General features: G+C 38.3%; 2 protein-coding genes across 3 annotated transcripts; one reads left to right on the top strand and one right to left on the bottom strand.

Annotated features, from left to right (window-relative positions):
- Window positions 1-1,220: 1,220 nt before the first annotated feature.
- LOC102706022 (probable arabinosyltransferase ARAD1) lies at window positions 1,221-5,408 on the bottom strand. Of its 2 annotated transcripts, XM_040525701.1 has the most exons (4): window positions 4,335-5,408; window positions 2,395-2,536; window positions 2,171-2,301; window positions 1,221-1,792 (listed from the first exon to the last, which is right to left on the bottom strand). In XM_040525701.1, exons 1-4 carry the CDS (start codon window positions 5,283-5,285, stop codon window positions 1,607-1,609), a joined length of 1,410 nt encoding a protein of 469 aa, XP_040381635.1. In that variant the 5' UTR covers window positions 5,286-5,408; the 3' UTR covers window positions 1,221-1,606. The 2 variants fall into 2 exon arrangements, with proteins under 2 accessions (XP_040381635.1, XP_015694899.2); XM_015839413.2 differs by having other exon boundaries at window positions 2,171-2,536; window positions 4,335-5,404.
- A 5,503-nt stretch (window positions 5,409-10,911) lies between these two features.
- Window positions 10,912-12,109, top strand: LOC102721663 (TIR-only protein-like). The gene is made up of 2 exons (XM_015839598.1): window positions 10,912-11,513; window positions 11,661-12,109. Exons 1-2 carry the CDS (start codon window positions 10,912-10,914, stop codon window positions 11,761-11,763), a joined length of 705 nt encoding a protein of 234 aa, XP_015695084.1. The 3' UTR covers window positions 11,764-12,109.
- The last annotated feature ends 7,086 nt before the right edge of the window (window positions 12,110-19,195 follow it).

Here is a 19,195-nt window from a genome sequence, read left to right as displayed (position 1 = left end):
AGGAGCGTAAACGGTCGAATATATATATGCTGACAGTCTGATGTTAATGTGATGCAAAAGACTACAAATAAAAATAATAAAGAGGAATTTATCTAGGTTAAATAGAACACTAGAAGCGGATCTATCATAGGAGCGGCGGGGCTTGAGCCTCTGCTACTCCTGTTAAAGCCGTTGGAGCTTGCACAAATACTCTCTCTAAAATTTTAGTCAACGATCAATAGAAAGGAGGATTGAAACACTATCTAACTTGTTCAGATCCATCTAAACTCGTTGGTTAGATCCACCACTGAACACCAACTTTAAAAGAAGTAGACATAACAACTAGAACAACTAGGATGAGAGAAGTGTCCACAATACAAGAAAATAAAGGCAATTGCATGATGGATGTCTAATTCTATCCAAGTGACTATTAGCAACCCTAGAGATGGAACCGGATATGGCAATTTACCTACTATGCTTTCACTTAATCTATCTATTAATCGATGGGTTAATACGGGTGCCAATGTACATGTTTGTGCTGATATCTCATTGTTCTCTTCTTATCTGAAGTTTATTCTCGGAAAGATCATTTAGCTGAAGAACAAACAACATGTTCATATTATTGACAAGAATCTTGTTAGTGATTCCCTTTTACATAGAGATGGGTTTAAATTGGTATTTGAGACTAATAAAATAGTCATGTCTAAACATAGACAATTTATTGTCAAAGGCTATGAATGTGGAGGCTTGTTCAACTTTTTTCTTAATTATTTTGGAAGTAAATACCTGAACCATATTTTTCGTTTATAAATATGTCGTTTGATTTTTTTTATGAAAAAGCCAAATAATCACCCATCTTTCAATGTTCAACGTCTTATGCTGCAACCACCGACAAGCAACTATGGCTCCTGAGCCTTGCGGGGCATTTAATTATTCTTCACTGCTATTGAAGAATTGAAAAATTTTCAACCGTACCATTATAATTTTACAAAGATTAAGATTTGTCATTGCTATATCTGAATGACATGTAGAGTTCGTATGAGTCAATGATATGTATGTCAGAATAGCATTTCTCAAAATTTGTAAACTTATAATGGCATGGGTATAATTTTTTCTTAAGAATTTGTTATCCTATGTGTGTAATAGATGAGTTCAGGACCCACGTGTATAACATATAAGTTCAGGATACACATATTATAGACGCAAAGGTTAATTGTGATATTTAAGAGTGGTAAATGATTAAATATACTAGGCCTCGCACCTCTCCAGGACGCTCTATAAGCTGGCTCTCTTGTTTGTCTTGCTTGCATGAATGTATATATTAGTTCCCCCAGCTCCATTTCAAAAGAAGGATATATATCTCACATACATACAAAAGAAATAATACTCCCTGATATACTCCTCTTTAGCCAGTGGCACCAGTGGTGTTCTATTTTGTTGACAACATTCTAATATCTACTGAAAATTGAAGAAAATCAGCAGGAAATGGGCGCTTAGCGTTCAAAACAATTGTTAGGATCTTCGCTGTACATAATTACAGAGCTCAGCATCCGCCAAAATTTAGGTCATGTCCTCAATCAGAAGGGTCGTCCACAAAATTTGGGTTCGTCCAGGATGCGAAATCATCTTATTTACTTAACAGTTCCTTCGGGGTCGAACAGATGCACGAGCAATTTGTTCCATTGGGACCTCTTTCAACTAGGCGTTTATCTCGGTGAATCAACAGCGTGATCAATGGTGCCTTCAAAGAAACTTGACGCCATATCTCATTCACTGGTCCATTCGGATCTTCATACTCAAAGTAATGTTTTACCTGAAATAAAATTTAAGGTTTTACGTGTTAAGCCAAACGTGACAAAATCATATGTATATATTCACTAACATCTATATGAACATGGGTAATGCTAGAAAATCTTATATCATGAAACGGAAGTAGTAAGTAACTCCAAACAACTAGGCGTTCAAGATATTGCCAACAGCTCCTACTAAATGCCAAAAAAAAAAATTTTGGTTACCTTTCCTGGAAAAATGCACCAAGCTGCTAATCCTGAATCTAGTATACACACAAATTCAACTAAAACTGTCGACAATAGTAACTTTCTATATTTCTCTTCCTGTCAATATACCCAAGCAGCTGATTCTGAATCTAGTTTGCACATAGCAGCATCAACTATGAGTCGATGGTACTAACCTTTTTTATTTCTCTCTGGTACTCTATAATCCTCTGTGAACTGATTCCACGAAGTAATGAAGTTAAGTATCCAGGCTGCACAGCCTTGCTTGTCTCAACAAATATTGATATGTCACTGTAATCTATAACATCTTCAAATGGTAATTCAACATAATCACTGACTATAACAGGAACACATAAACTGACAAGTGCATCAAACAGTCTGCATGCTGAAGGAGTATCACCAGCAGGATGAAGGCAAAATTTGGATGAATGCATTCCCCGTGTAGCCATACGCCTACTCTCCCTTGATTGGGTTCCATGTTTTATGATTACATCTGCCTCGTTTTCAAGAACTTGAAACAGTGTATCACGCACCTTCCCACCCTAAATAATCAAAAGGTTATCAACCTTAGCATAAGATGTTATTTCATAAAAACAAAGTGTGCAATGAAGAAAATATAGTGACAGACTTAAACAACACAGCAAGAATAGGAAAAGTGAACATAAATCATTTCTATAATCTTAAACAGGGGCTAACAATTTTAAAATTCACAAGGAAAGAAATATGAACAATTGTGCAGACGAATCAAACATTTAGGTCTACAATTTATTTATGCTTGTCCTGAAGCATGATTTTGCATTTCAATGACTGTTAGTTTCCAGTGCTTACTGCTTCAGATGATACTGTTTTTATCTTCTGTTTATTCCTAACCATGATTGATTGCACACATTCTAAACAGCTATAGAGGAATAGAGAGAGCGCAATGGTGCATACAATCAGGTAAAGGTGTAGAAAACTTCAACGATGGATGGTGTGAGTCATTTCTTCAAACTTTAAAGATTTCCATGTCAGAAGAAGATTATGAGGACCCAGGTATAAGAAAACATTAAAAAGAGTTCATGTTGGGAGAGTTGATCTCTCGAAGACAGAAAAGTAGTCAGCAAGAACATGCACGAAAGGCTAAAACTCTCTAAAAGAGAGATTGTGGTTTGCAAAGCTGTGGGCAACCTATCATGGAAATCACATTTGAATTCTGAAAGAAAGTTTGTTGAGCAAACAACAAATATGTCCAGTGCATGTGTAGAGAATTTGAATTAATATTGGGCCTTTGGGAGAGTTGATCTCTCCATAACAAAACACTAACGGAAGTAATCAGTCAGCTATAAAAGTGCACCAAAGGCTAGAACTTTGAAAACATATATGGTTTGCAAATCTTTGAAGTCTATGACGAAATCACTTTTGAATTCTGAAAGAAATGTTGTTGACCAATCAATAAATATATTTATACGCCCAATGCATGGGTAGAAAATCTTCAGTCATTAATGGTGTGAGTCATGCACTCATGTGTTCAAACTTGGTTTTGCGTGTGCACAAGAAGGAAAACATGAGGGTTAAAAAACAGGAAAGAAAGAGAATGTTAGGAGAGTTGATCTCTCAAAAACAGACCATGAAGTTAACCTAATTTTGGGGTGCTCCTGAAAATCATATGAGCACCAATAAAGTTCAATGTTAATGTCATCTACGGTAAGGCACAAAAAAACATTCTGTATTTTGTGAAAATGCAGATAATGTAAAAATAATTGATCGAGCCACATCACATTACTCTCAAGATTTAAGAATTTCACCTCCTTTCGGTACCGTTTCCCCCATGAAGATGCATAAAAAGATAGAAAGATTATGGTTTACAAAAATGCGGAAACCTATCATGGAATCCTACTTGAATTGTAAAAGAAAAGTTGTTGACCAATTGACAGATATACCCAGAACCGAAGTTCACTAGAGAGAATCGCATATGAAAACTGAAAAATCAAACAAAATTGTTTTTAATAATCATGTGAGATCAGTTCATGTGCTTGCATAATATAGTTTTCTTTAATCTTTTACTCCACTATTGAATACATGTAAGATAACTCACATCTAAACAGGCTAAATTCAAGGAAAAGATTTCCTTTTCCTGATGACATAAAATTTCTTAGACAACCACGGAACCACCATCTTAAGACATGAAGTTAACCTAATTTTGGTGTGCACATGAAAATCATATGACCACCAATAAAATTCGATGTTAATGTTATCTACGATGTGGCACAAAAAATCATTCTCTATTTTGTGAAAATGCAGATAATGTAAAAATAATTGATCTATCCGCATCACATTACTCTCAAGATTTAAGAATTTCACCTCCTTTCGGTACCGGTTCCCCATGAAGAATAGTAGTGAGGATCTGCTGTCGACCCCTACATCACCTTGGAAGGAGTTGATGCGGTGAGAGTAGGGCAGGATAACATCCTTGATGAGAGATGCCTGCTCACTACGCAACCGCCCGAAGTCGGAGACCAGGAGCACCGCATTGCTGATCCGATCCACCACACTGTAGAGCGCGTTCGGATCCTGGCAGATGAACACGTGATCCCTCCCCCGGTGCCGTCGCCAGTACGGCTGCCGCTCCAACCACTCCAACAGCTCATCCTGCATAGACTCGTCGCTGTACAGGGGCTCCGCCACGTTGGACGCATTGGCGGCGGCCGTCGAGGGGCGGATGGGGTTGACGACGAGGCTGAGGGAGGAGAAGAAGGGCACGTAGAAGAGGTCAGCCTCGGCCGGATCGTCCACGCGGGCCACAGGGTGGTCGCGCGGCCCCCGGCGTCTGAGGTCCTTGAAGAGCCACCACTCCGCCGAGTGCTGGTGCCCCGGGTACCGCAGCTCGTCGTCGGGCATCGCCGAGGCCGCGCCCGCCGGCCCCGCGCGGGCGCGCGCGGCCATGTAGCTGCGGACGACGCCATAGGTGAACTTGGCGGGCAGGTCGTACATGTAGATCTTGACGGGGGTGGGGGAAGATGACGCGGAAGTGGAAACGGAGGAGGCGGCGGCGGCGGCGAGGGAGCTGGAGAGGTGGGAGGCGGACGGCGAGGACGGGGAGAGGAGGAGGAAGATGAAGGCGAGCGCGAGCGCGAGTAGGAGCAGCAGCAGGGGAGACGGGCGCCGCGACGGCATGCCGCGGGCGGCGAGGGCGAGGAGGGATCTAGGGAGGAGGAAGGCGAGGAGCCGGGGCGGAGGCGGCGGAGACGGCGGCGGCGGCACGACGATTGGGGACTGGCGCGGCTTGCGGGGTAGCCTGCCGCGCTCCCACATGTGGCCGGCCACGGCAGGATGGCGGCGGCGGAGGACGGCGTGGAGTGAGACGGCGAAATTTTGGGGGGCGGCGCTGCGGTAGTGGGCTTCCGACTTGCTGGGCTACGGGCGGTGGGTCCCACTGGTCGGTGACTCGCCATTGCCCCTCGGCTTCTCCGAAATGTACCGCACCTGACCAGACTACCGCTTGTGAACGTTTTTGCCCCGAAAATGTTTCTACGCAGAAATTCAATTTCAATCCAACAAAATCATCGCCATTCAACCGTCTAAGTGGGAAATTGTGGTATGTCAGCACTATTATTACCCGACAATTCATATGAATATGATAATGACTAATTGGTGAGATTCGATAAAATACTCATGCCGTCTTTATTATACTAATATAAATCATCTTATAAATCCCACGAAACAATTGACCTATATGCCCTACCCACATATAACAAGAGCTCTAACCACTAACGTTGAGTGTAATCTAATTTAGTTCATTATATTTATAGTTATGCTATGAAACTCTAAGGCTCCTTTGGAAGAAAGAAAATTTAGAGAAATTTGTAGTGTATGAATTCTTTAGAAAAATTATCTATATGCTCCCTCGGATCAAAGGAATGGACCCTTCATAATTCATATAGAATGACTTAAAACATAGGAATTTTGAAGGAAATAGACCATGATCTCAAACCTATTGGAAAATTCCCTTTGTTTCATTCTCTCTCCAAATTCATGTATGATTTTCCTGTGAAGCAATCAAACAACATGATTTAGCAATTTATGTGTTTTGGCATTCCAGATGATCAAGTTGGCATGACATCGTTGATCCTATGTTTTTTCTATTCTTGTGTTTTTTTAATCCTGCATTTCAAATATGCCCTAAGTTGAAAGTGGATCTTAGCATGTATGGAAACAGATCAGATTCGGATAGGTAGTGGTTGTAACATACTTTTTAAAGTCAATTTAAATTTGGTGTGGATTGTGTGCGGATACGAAGTTGAACCGATTGTTTTGGATGGTGGATGCAATGCAAAGCCGCTGCGGACTTGGCTCAGAAATAGATTAAAGTCATTGGATGTGATGTGTATATGAAATCAATACAAAATTAGGTCACCATATGGCACATCAAGACAATCATACATGACAACACATCGTAATATATCGCATTAACTTATTAACAATCATTATCTGAAAAAACACTTATCAACATAAAGACATATATCAAATGTCTAATCGGTTAGATGGGCTAGCTCATGCCAAATGACTCATATAGAGTGGCTACATGACCTTGAAAAATTAGATTATCCGTCAACATGTCTACCGAATAATCCAACTGAAATGTAGGATAATATGAATCCACCAGATATTACAGACACCACACCTGAATCTGAATTTGCGCGCTATCATCAGAATCTGAAGCTATATCTACAGAATATCTATAAACCCTTGCCATATTATCACTTTAGACGGATTCAGAGCAATTTGAATATGATATTGTCCGATCAGTTTTCACCTCTAGAACTTAGGATAAAATGTTTATATTTAAGTTTTTAAGTGAAAGTTGGCATTATTAGAACTTATAAGCAGTGATGATTAAATGGAAGTCCTACAGTAAATAGGGAGCATCTATCAAAGGTAGGTAAGAACAGAGTGCACTAGAGATGAAAATTCATATATACTCTATTAAAAAATAAGCTCACTTTTAGTCAGTTGGAGAAAATTTACTGTTGAGGAGAAAAATCACTAGAAAAATCCTTACTATTCAACCGTTTAGTGTGAATTGTCAAGACTGTTGTTATCCTTGTCACAGATAGTTCAATTAATAAGGTGCCCATCTTTGGGCCTATTATAGGAATAAGCGGAATAACATATTTGCAAATGAAAATAAATTATGAATAAAACATTTATATACGTGTTTTTAACTATCTAAGGCCAAAGTTGAAAAATGGTCTACGGTGGAAAAAACCCTAAAATCAACTCCAAATTTAATGTTAAAGAAATCAAATTTGGGCTTATAAGCGTAAGTATAAGCGAAAAGATGAAAAAAAAACAAAATCAACTTGGAATTTAATGTTAGAAGAAATTAAATTTGGCTTATAAATATAAGTATAAGCGAAAATATAGATCGAGTAGGGTTACTTGCAGGAGAAAGGACGAAGGATTTATATCATCTTTGGTACTAACAAAAGTCTTCATTAAAAATCACACGAAGCAAATGACCAATATACCCTGGCCATATATACCAAGAATTGTAACCATTAATGCATAGTGTTATCTAATTTTAGTTGATTATTTAAAGTTGTGCCACGAATCTCTAAATTCAAAGTGGACCTTAGGTTAAAATGCTAATATTTAAATTAAAAGTGAAAGTAGGCGTTATTAGAACTTACAAGTTGTGAATGTTATAGGAAAGTTTTAAAATAAAGAGGGATCATTAAAGGCAGGTAAAAACAATACCAATACACTAGAGGTGCAAATTCCTATATACTCTGGTTGTCCTAAAATAAGTTGATTATTAGAATTAGTTAGGGTAAAAGACCTCAATGTCCTAGAGTTAGTTTTGTTAAGTGGTAGTCAAGGGATATTAAAAGTATATAACTTTCTGATTCGTGAACCGAGAATAAGTAAGATGATAGAAATCTATCTTTTTAATCCAAAATTTGAACTCTAGACGTCAACTTGTTTTACATAAGCAGTATGAATATAAGCCCTATTCAATTCTAGTACAAATCTAAAACAACATTTTGGACTAATGCATGTTTCTTATTGTACCTATTTCTGTAGTTGTTAGTCTAATTATTTATATCTTTTAATATGTAAATCAACTTTGAAAACCATAATGCTTGCTCTGGAGACTATAAATTATCAAGTTAATTGACAATACAGATTTCAACCGTCACAGTGAATCCAAAATATAGCGATATAGATTAATCGATGCAGTCATATATAAAATGCAACTATATCTATAAAATAAAGAATTAAATAGTATGGATGGATACAATAAACATAAATGGGAGTAATTATATATAAAATTATAATTTTTTATTTTATGAGTTCTGTTAAAATCCAATTATACTTTCAGTTTTGTATAGAATATATAAATCACAGTTGTGTTTATACAAACTATATATGGATATATATATATATATATATATATATATATATATATATATATATATATCCATATATAGTTTGTATAAACACAACTGTGATTTATATATATATATATATATATATATATATATATATATAGTTGTATATCAAATCTAATTCTAAGCTCAGTGCAAAATTGCATGGGTAGTCACTAGTTCTCATGAATTCTCAATGCTTTAAAATGATATATTGTGATTCATTGAAGATATTTTAAAGTATTTCCTTGCAATATGTCCGAAACAATGTATTATCAGGGGCAAAGTACTTAGCTAATTTGAACTACATCAACATAATATAACTATAGTGAACCAACTATAATTCCACGCTTCTACCATCCTCAATCCAGAGCGTGTCATGTTCAATTTATCTCGACATCAACAGGTGTGGTTATCTCATACTAAAATATCATGGATTTTCTATAAAAAAAATATAAATATACTCTTTCCAATAATATAGTTTCTATAATTATGTACTATCTATATTTCTATATTTGCAAGTATTAATTTGGAGGTAGGTTTAGGGGCTGTTTGTTTGGAGGGGCTAATCCATAAGTCACTCCACTTTAGTCTCTTTTAGCTCTTAAAATACTAAACATGAGGACTAAAAGAGACTAAAACTATCTAGATCTATAAGTCTTCAGGAAAGGTGCTAAAAGTTACTAAAGGCCTATAGTACACATATCCTATTACTCTAGGCCTATAACTACGAGTGTGTGATGTGTACTATTTATTAGGTTATTTAATGTAGAACTAAAATGGACTTGTGTTTTTCTTAGGATTAATTTTTAGTTTTAGGACTTATAAAAACAATCAGCACCTTAGTCTAGTGTGTATGACGGAGTCTGGATGCAGCAAATCGCGCAAGTAGTAGCGGCAATCTGGACGCCGGTGTTCTACACTGGAGCCTAGCCGGGTAAATCAAGTATATCAGAACGTCAACGGATCAGGTAGCGCTGGTAGCTTTGTTTCTTCTATTTCTTTTCACTTCTAGGTATAAAATGAGTATTTCAATAATCAATGGTACCATGACTTATTTCATATTTAGTTGTTTAATTATTATTGTTGTTTTTGGATCTCACAAAGAATATGTGTTTAGTGCAGTTAAAACTTAGATGATTAGGTACTCTAATCATTATCTTTTTTATTAAAAAAATTCAGGTTTGCTGTTTCGATTGCATCTTAATATTTATAGGTAATATTATACTATTACACTTTGCCTCAATTCTATTCGGTGACGTGGACTGATTTAAAGCTTGATTAAAATGATATGTTGATTTAAAGCTTTCATAATATATTATCAAACATTTATAATATATTGTCAAATATATATTCTGAAATTGTAGCGTTAGCCACAGACACACAGACACCTTGCTCGGTACACATAACAGTCTATTCTCACATCCCAAGTCCCAAGTCATTATCAAGCAGATTACGCCCCCATTATCCTATTATCAAACTTGGCCTTTCAAAGACAAACTATTACCGAAATTAAGACGCGCGCACGCGAAAGCCGGCCGAAAATCCAAATCGATCGTCGTTTGGACTTTATTCAACTCGACGATCGAGCGGTTAAAGTTCACCCCCCCCCCCCCCTTTTAAATATAATTTCTTTTCTCACGAAGACCGATTTGACGAGCTAGCGAGAGGGCGCAGCCGGTGGAATTTGAATCCATCAAAGGCTGACGTCACGCTCCCGCGTCATCCCGGCCCAGCGATAGCACTGAATGAATATGGCTTCGCTGCAGTTCAGCGTACCGTACGTGATCGAGTTCGTGAATCGTGACCCGTCGTGTAAGTCTTTGAACCGTTCTTCTGGGTGAATCGCAAAAGTTTCTGCCTGCCTTTGGCTGCACGGAGTCTCACCCCAGCTAAATTTACTACTACTACTACAAAAAACCATATCGACGAGACGACGCGTGTGTGCATGCGCGGAAGATTCAAACATTTGAATTCAAGCAACGAGGAGGAGGAGCTAGCAAAGCCTCTGTTGGATTTGTATAATATTTGCCTTTTGAATTCGTGCTGAATATGTGTGTTCGTATGAGAGGGGACCGGATCGAGATGGTAGCATACAGTCTTTTACATAAAACACGGGGTACATTGACGATTGGACTAGCTCTCCCCAACCAAGATATGCGTGCATGCGTACGTAGTACTAAAGTTTGAATTGAGACATACAAATTCCCCCGGCACGACCAGAGAATTTCTTAGTATTCAGCGTGGCTCGCTTCTGCTAATTTACCTGGTTACCAAGACATTAAACCGTTTCCCATTTTGCATGAGACCGTACCAAGCCCTATATATATTCAAAGAGACATGAACCAGTTCGATCCAATCCATCAACAATCACAAACTCTGCTGCTAGCTAGCTAGCTTCTTTCCACGCAAAAATCGTTTCTTTGCGCCGTTTCGATCTCAAGATCGGTAGCCTGGGCTCGATCCGGACAGCATTAATTACGACTCCGTTGATACAGGAGTAACAGATCATGTCGTCGTACAGGCTTTCTTCGCAGTCGCAGAGACGCGTGGCGTCGCGGCTGAGCGCGTCGGCGGAGGTGGCGGTGGGAGCCAGCGGGAGCGGGAGCAGCAAGGGGAGGAAGAAGAAGGCTCCGGTGGCGAGGAGGGGGGTGCAGTACTACGACGACGACGAGGCAGCGCCGGGACAGGCGGCGGCGCCGTTCGACTGCTTCATCAACCACCGGGGAGCCGACACCAAGCGGACGGTGGCGCGGCTGCTGTACGAGCTCCTCGAGGACGGCGGCGTCCACGCCTTCCTGGACAACAAGTCGATGCGCCCCGGCGACCGCCTGGAGGAGCGGATCGGCGCGGCGATCGGCGAGTGCAGCGTCGCCGTCGCCATCTTCTCGCGGCACTACTGCGACTCCGAGTACTGCCTCCGCGAGCTCGCCATGCTCGTGGAGTCCCGCAAGACGATCATCCCCATCTTCTTCGACATCAAGCCCTCCGACCTCATCCTCCCGCAGGCGCTCGTCGACAACGTCGCCCACCCGCGCGACATCGAGCGCTTCAAGTTCGCGCTGAGGGAGGCGAAGAACACGGTCGGTCTAACCTACGATCCAGCCACAGGGTACGCACGCTGCACTGCTAATGGCGTCGCCGTCGTCAATGACGCCGCCATTATCGATCTTGGATGCATGGCTTTTCTTGCCGCTTTAAACCTCTCTCATGCAGAGCATGCAAGACTGACTGGTGATCGATGTTCCTTCCTCTGCAGAGATTTGGCGGAGCTCGTTTCAGATGCTGCGAGAGCAGTCATGGAGAACATTGACAGGCAGGAGATCACGCAAGGAAGACAGATGGTCATGTCCAGGCTGTAGTTTGAACAGTTCATCGATCGCGTCTACACCACGTACAATTCAGGAGAGGAGGAGACTAGCAGGAGTAAATTTTAGCCTGGGACGGATTCGTTCATTCTTTGTAGTTATTTTTTGGGCAAATAAATTAATCGGGATTAAATTTTTTTTCGGTGAATAAATAAATCAGCATTATAACTATTACGTAAAAAATAAGTAATTAATGCAGCACTGACTAGCTAGCTAGCTAGCAGACGCTCCATGCATGAATATATGCATGAGAACTGGAATTTGCAAATAATTAGACAGGAATATGTGTTTATGTCATTATGTGTCATTATGTGTATGTACATGATGTATACAAATTAATATACAGATCAGAGTTTTTTTTTACAGTCTGCCATTGCATGGCAGGACTGAATTCAAACATTTATTGATGTCTTCGCTATTTTTTGTCTACTGGTATTTATTCAAGCATTCGTGCATGCATAGTCGTTTTGAACTAGTATAGTGTTCACATTTTAATTTCTTCCGTTTGATTTTCTTGGGCATAGCAATACTTCCAGCTGCAACGGTTACAGCCTCTAGCGCATTCATCTCGATCGCTTGATATATTTTTTAAGAGAGTGTTAGTAATGTAGTACTCGCTCCACTCATAAATATTTCAGACAAGATATGGTAAATAATTTTAAATTAATTTTGATCATCAATTTATATTAGAATAAGGGGTTATTTGTTTAGAGGGCCTAATCTATAAATTCCTTCACTTTAATCCCTTTTAGCCCTTAAAATAACAAACAGGAGGGACTAAAACTATCTAGATCTATAAGTCTCTAGGGAAGGTGCTAAAAGAGGCTAAAGGCCTATAGTACACCTACTCTACTAGACCTATATGTGTGTGTGATGTGTACTATTGAGTAGGTCATTTAATAAGGTTTTAGTCTCTTTTAGTCCCTCCAAACAAACATAGTATGACTAAAAGGGACTTATGTTTTAGTTCTAAGACTAATTTTTAGTCCTGGGACTTATGGAAACATACAACCCCTAAGTTATATAGTGATTGTGTTTTTTTTTAAAAAAATAATCTACATACGAGAATATTTTCTTCCATTTATGTAACCTAAGCATCGAGAAATTATCGATAATCAAAGATTCAAAAGTCTGATTTTAATTATGATGGACGTGAGTATTTATTCAATTCACACCAGAATAATTCTATATATATACGTGCATGATCGAGAAAACTGTGCAAAGCTCTGAAAAAGTTCAGTTATTAAGTCAAGTAGCGCAAGGGTGATATCCTGAGAATTTAACCACGTAATTTTTCTTCCATGATGCAAATAGCTGGACTTATGACTAGCCGCGGCGCATTAATTACCGGTGCTATTCAGTGGTAGCATATTTATCCGCTTTCTCAAGGAAATTATTATTATTGTGAAAAGGATCACGAAGGATAAACGAGTAAACGACAACAATGAGTTTCTTCTCGTTTATCTGGAAGCGTGTGAATTGGAGTATATTCAAGTAATCTGTACTACTCTTGTGATTAAATCAACTTATCATTACAGTAGGGCCGCGCTCGGCTAGGGTGATAAGTTATCTAACCACTCTCTTTTTTCGCGCACGTTTCTTAAACTGCTAAACAGTATTTTTTTTAAAAAATTATATTGAAAAGTTGATTTAAAAAATCATATTAATCTATTTTATATTTTTTAATAATTAATAATTAATTAATAATATACTAATCTATTGCTACGTTTTCCGCGCCGTATAACTAACCCTCCTCACCCTACTACCGAACGCAGCCTAGGTGTAATTAGCTATTTATAGTCTCTAAGGCCGCGTTCGGGAGTGGGGGTTGCGAAGGGTTAGTTATCTGGCGCGGAAAACATATTAATAGATTAGTATATGATTATTAATTATTAAAATATATATTATATATGATTTTTTAAACAACTTTCATATAGAAAATTTTTATAAAAAATACAACGTTTAGCAGTTCGGGAAGCATGTACACGGAAAACGAGGGGGTTAGATAACTTAGAGCATTCCTAACAGCTCTTTTATCATATCCTCTATTTTTAGGATAGAGGATAAAGGGTAAAAGTAGAGCTCCAACAGAACATATATCACATCATTTATTTTTAGATGTCATCTATAATAAGAGAGAGAAACTCTATATTTAAATGTTCTTTCTCCATCCTCCAAAGAGATATGGAGGATATTATATATAGATGATCTGCTGGAGTATAAAAAGATACGAAGGATGAAACTGTCTTAAATGATAATCCAAATGAAGATATATATGACCAAATTTAAATAAGTTGTTGGGGATGCTCTTAGCCCTTCTAGCTGAACACGGCCTAAGGGTACATAAGAAAACTACATAATTATCCTTAAGAGATTACAATAGAGAGGCAAAGCGGTAAAAATCATCTCCTATGACTATTTCTCTCAAGGATCGTAGGCTCTTAATTACTCTCCTCTCTCGATGATCATGGAAAATATTCTCCAATGTGGTGTAATGCTCAAGATACCCATTTTTCACACGGCTGCTGTTATGGAACAATTTATAGACATCCGACAGATTGCAAGTCCGGGGATGGCTCAACTGTTATTTTTGCCAGTTCTGTTACAGGAACCTCGAAACCTCACAACACTTATTTAATGATTGCACATTCGTGCAACAAAATTTGGACAAAGCTGGCGGACCGCCGATAGGCAAGATCACGAAGCAGAGGAGCCTCTTCCCGACTGGTGGAGGAAGAGAACACAGGGTGGCGATAAGGCCCTCTTCCCGACTGGTGGAGGAAGAGAACACAGGGTGGCGATAAGGCAACAACCAAGAAACTGAGAAGCCTACAAATTCTAGTATCATGAGAGATATCGTGTGAACGCAACAGGCGAGTTTTTCAGGGGGAGGAGATGCAGCAGGCTAGACAAAATAGGAGAAGAGATCGCAGTGTGGGCGTTATTGTAGGATCGAAACAGAGTTAAACAGACCTACCAGAGGGGGGTGAATGGTAGAGAAAACCAAAACCCAAAAATCTTTCGCAGAATAAAAGATTACCTCTAGTTAGCCGCTCCTGCGATTAGCTCTGGTAACGCCGTCCTATGCCGCCAATGTGGTTACGCCGCTCCTGAGATTAACTTGATCGCGTTGCTCCTATGCCGTCAATTAGATCGTCGAGATCCAGAGAAATATCGGTAGATGAAAGCAGAATATGTAGATTGAATGCTCTCAACTTTATTGCTTCAACTAGTATTTACAAAGTGCAACAACAACACTCCTCTCAAAATTATTGATCTAGAATCAACAACTATTCAATACTAATTTTCTAATTCTAAATCTCCAAAAGCACACCGGGGGCATACCCCTCGGTACCTATTTATATCAGCAAAATCTATCTCTGACTAGGAATCAGACTCCTTATCCTAGTAGGACTCATCTCCAAAAATTATCTCCAATTAGAATCCAACTTTCCAAAATCAAGTCCCGCGCTACAGTACCCGTAAGCTACAGTAGCCCGGGTTGCTACAGTGTCCAAACCGGTTTGCTACAGTACCCGCGTCACTGTAGCAATCCGATTCCTGTACCGCCTTGCTCTCTTTTTCTTATCCGATTTACTACGCGATTTTCCGATGCTTATACATGCAACATGTGAAGCCCGTTACGACTCCATTCCACATGGTGTTCCTCCACCATGTGCCATCTCGTATTCAACACTGTCACCTGGCATCCTTGATCGTCCGGACCTCAGCTCCTCCCTGAGCTTAGTCACGATTCCACCGCCGGTGATCGGTATTGACCTCCGAGAATCACGACTCTACTCCAACCATGTCACATGGCATTCTAACCATGCAGACCTCGGTTCCTCTCTGAACTTAGTCATGGTCCGCATCCTGACCATCCAGACCTCAGTTCTTCCCTGAACCTAGTCATGGTCCTTACCAGCCATTGATCACAGTTGACCTCAAGTCACCTGCACACATAGAGACAAACCAACCGCTTCCGGGCACAGATATCGTAACCTGACCTACATTAGTCACACACACTCACACCAACACAATAACTGTTTCCAAACTAAATCTATCAATTTACAAGCCAATTGTTCATCACAAAATATAGATCATGACTATGATCTTACAGTTATGTGGCACGAAAGAACTTGCAAGAATATCTACTTAGCAGACCTTTTTGCCGTTCCATTTTCTTTGTTCTACTTAGGCCCTGTTTAGAGACATTTGAAATGACAAATGACTAATGACAAAAGTTTTGGTGGCAAAAGTTTTGGCATTGTATTTTTGCAAGTTGGTGTTTAGAGGCATGTAAAAGTTGTCATTTTTTTTGTAAAAGTGAGAGGTGGTCCGCGTCCTTATACACTTTTTGGTGAAATTTGCTACTCTAGACTGCCAAATGCTAAATGCAAAGTTATCATTTTCTTAACCTAGTATTTAGATTCATTTTATCAAAAAGTGTACTTTTGCCATTTTGAAGGATCTAAACAGAGCCTTACTTTTTTTTCTATGCCCTTGTATATAATGCTTTCCTTACTTAATATAAGGTCCTGTTTAGAGCCATTTAGAATAGCAAATGACAAATAGTACAAGTTTTTGTGGCAAAAGTTTTGACGTTGTATTTTTACAAGTTGGTGTTTAGAGGCATGCAAAAATTGCCATTTTTGGCAAAAGTGAGAGGTGGTTCGTGTCCTTATGTATTTTTTGGTGAAATTTGCTACTCTAAACTGGCAAATACCAAATGAAAAGTTATCATTTTCTTATCCTAGTGTTTAGATCCATTTTGCCAAAAAGTGCTTCAAAATAATAAAACTTTTACCATTTTGAGGGATTTAAACAGGGCCTAAGTTCACCGGGTAACCCCGGCATGATTTCAAAAAGATACCCATTTTGATTAGGGGTTACTCGAGCATCTTCCTTCTATACTTATTCACAAGGAAATTAAGGTAAAGTTGTATGCTACATGCCAATCTATATGTCCACCTATTTACCAAGCAACATGCCGAGCTACATGTTAAATACATGTCGAGCAACTTGCAGGATTTTGTCCTGATAAAAGGAAGGCGTGCCACCCTGCGCCAACAATTATATTACACTTTTCCCAATCTCCACATATCATTTTTCAATATATTGAAAATAACTACAATTTATTTCACTTTTACCAAAGAAAACTTAAGGTGGCAATAATAGGTCAATTAATAAGTATAGTCCCATTAAACCTAGAGTCACTACGCTGGACAAGCCAATAGTAATGACTCCAGAGGCTCACCTCATATAGGCCTCACCCTCGTTGCATGTAAGTGGTCACTCATAACTATATGTTCCTCCAATAACTATATCTACTGGTGCATTTATTAAACCGTTAAGTCTAAAAGAGTAAAAGATGCGACCACCATCGGTTGCAATTAATATTGTACAATGAATTTCCATATCATTTTTGTAAAAAAATTCACTCACTGGATTTTACTCAAAATATTGTAAAAATCAATGTATATAATGATCTAGATAAATGAAATATTGTTGCTTAGATGTTTCATGTCTTGTATAGGGAGTCCATATATGCTTTGAGGTGAATTGTAAAAAATATACGTAATACCTCCATAAAGACAGTAAAACTTCTCTATTTGTCCATTTACACCTCCTTTACAATAGAGAAAATATAGATATTTTTTTAGGATTTGAACTATTTCTATAAAAATCGCATAAAATCGATGTGTTCCAAAGCAACATCTAGAAATTTTAGTCTCGCACACTTGCTTTCTATACTATATGCCTCCACATCACAAGGGCACCCTAGCTTTGACCTTTGTATTGTTTTTCTCTATCCTTAAGTAGTTATTTACTACCTCCGTTTCATAATGTAAAATGTTTGACTTTTTTAGTTACAACGTTTGACCATTTGTCTCATTTAAAAATTTAATACAAATATAAAAAATAACACGTCATGCTTATAGTTTTTTTAATAATAAAGTAAGTCACAAGCAAAATAAATGATATTTTCATAATTTTTTGATTAAGACAAATGATCAAAAATTGGAAGCAAAAAAGTCAAACATCTTACGTTATGAAACGGAGGGAGTAGTTATTTACCCTCACCTTCCTCCTCGTGTTTGTGTAAGAAGTGTAAAGTTGAGAGATGGTCCAGATGGAGAATGGAAGAGAAGAAGAAATGCAGAGACACAACGGGGAAAAGAATTGACCTCCTTCTTGCTTTCACTCCACTCTACACCACGTGGTTTCATAATAATACCTTCAATTCGGACAATTTAAATGAAAGCAAACGTTTCAAGTTTTTAAATTCATACTTTCTTTAGACCATGGAAATAAGACCAAACGGTGGTTTGAACTTCACTGGAGAATTCTTGCCCTAGTTCTAAGATTAGATTTTTTTTGTTTCCTTACATGCATAACTACGGTCGCCCTTTAGGTGTCCTTTAGATTTTAGAACCATGCATGCAAAGACTGTTGAATGACCTGTATTGGAATAGTCTGCGCATGCCCTGAATGGTTGACATTATACCAATATCTAAGTTTGGCACTTGCCAATCAAATATTGGGCTATTAATTAATTAACACAGGCATGCATGATATGGAAGTTATCTTTAGAGAACTTCCCTTTTGTAACGCAGAAATATGCATGAAGTAGATTGTAGTTCAAATTTGATAGAGTTTTCTTGCAACTTTAAGTTTAGTCTGGATTTTTTGTGTGTATGAGTTCACCTAGATGATTTCTCAATGAATCATTTTGTATATTTGTTTTTTTTTCACAACTGCGGATATGTGCCAAATTACAATACTTTGTTTTAAGTTGGAATGACTTCTTTCCTTTCACCGAGCAACTTATTTGAGCGTTGATAGACATTAATAAGTCTATAAAATGTCTATTGTTTGAAAAGGCTATGGCATGCACCAAGAGAAACCAAACCACCTAATTCTTAGTGTTTCCACTTCAGAGGAGGTGATTGTTTGGCTTTCTTAAGAAAAAAAAGTCAAAGAACATATTTGCAAATGAAAAATAATTTGTGAATAAAACTTTTATATGTGTTTTTAGTGATCTAAAAGCCAATACCGAAAAATAAGCTATGATGAAAAAAACTCTAAGCTTAAGGTTAAAGTTCAAATTTTGGCTTATAACCATAAGCAGCAGTAAAAAATGAGGGGTGAGAACCTATAACTTTCATATGAGCGACGGTGATCGGATATAAAAGGTAGATTGCTAAACAAAAATCTATGGATAGAAGAGACAACCGCACATAGGTAAGAAAAAATCAGCTACTTAGCTAATTTCTTGATTTTTCAACTTTAGATATTGCAACTTCCACGTGAGTGATGATAATAAGATATAAAGAGCTAGAAATACTAATATGTTAGTCATAAAGGCAATGGTATACAGGTAGGGAAAAAACCAGCTACCTAATTTCTTAATGTTTACACTTTG

The sequence above is a fragment of the Oryza brachyantha genome, chromosome 7, assembly GCF_000231095.2.
Source record: "Oryza brachyantha chromosome 7, ObraRS2, whole genome shotgun sequence".
Lineage (NCBI taxonomy): Eukaryota > Viridiplantae > Streptophyta > Magnoliopsida > Poales > Poaceae > Oryza > Oryza brachyantha.
Note: the sequence above shows the minus strand (reverse complement) of the source record. Positions and strands in the feature narration are given on the sequence as shown.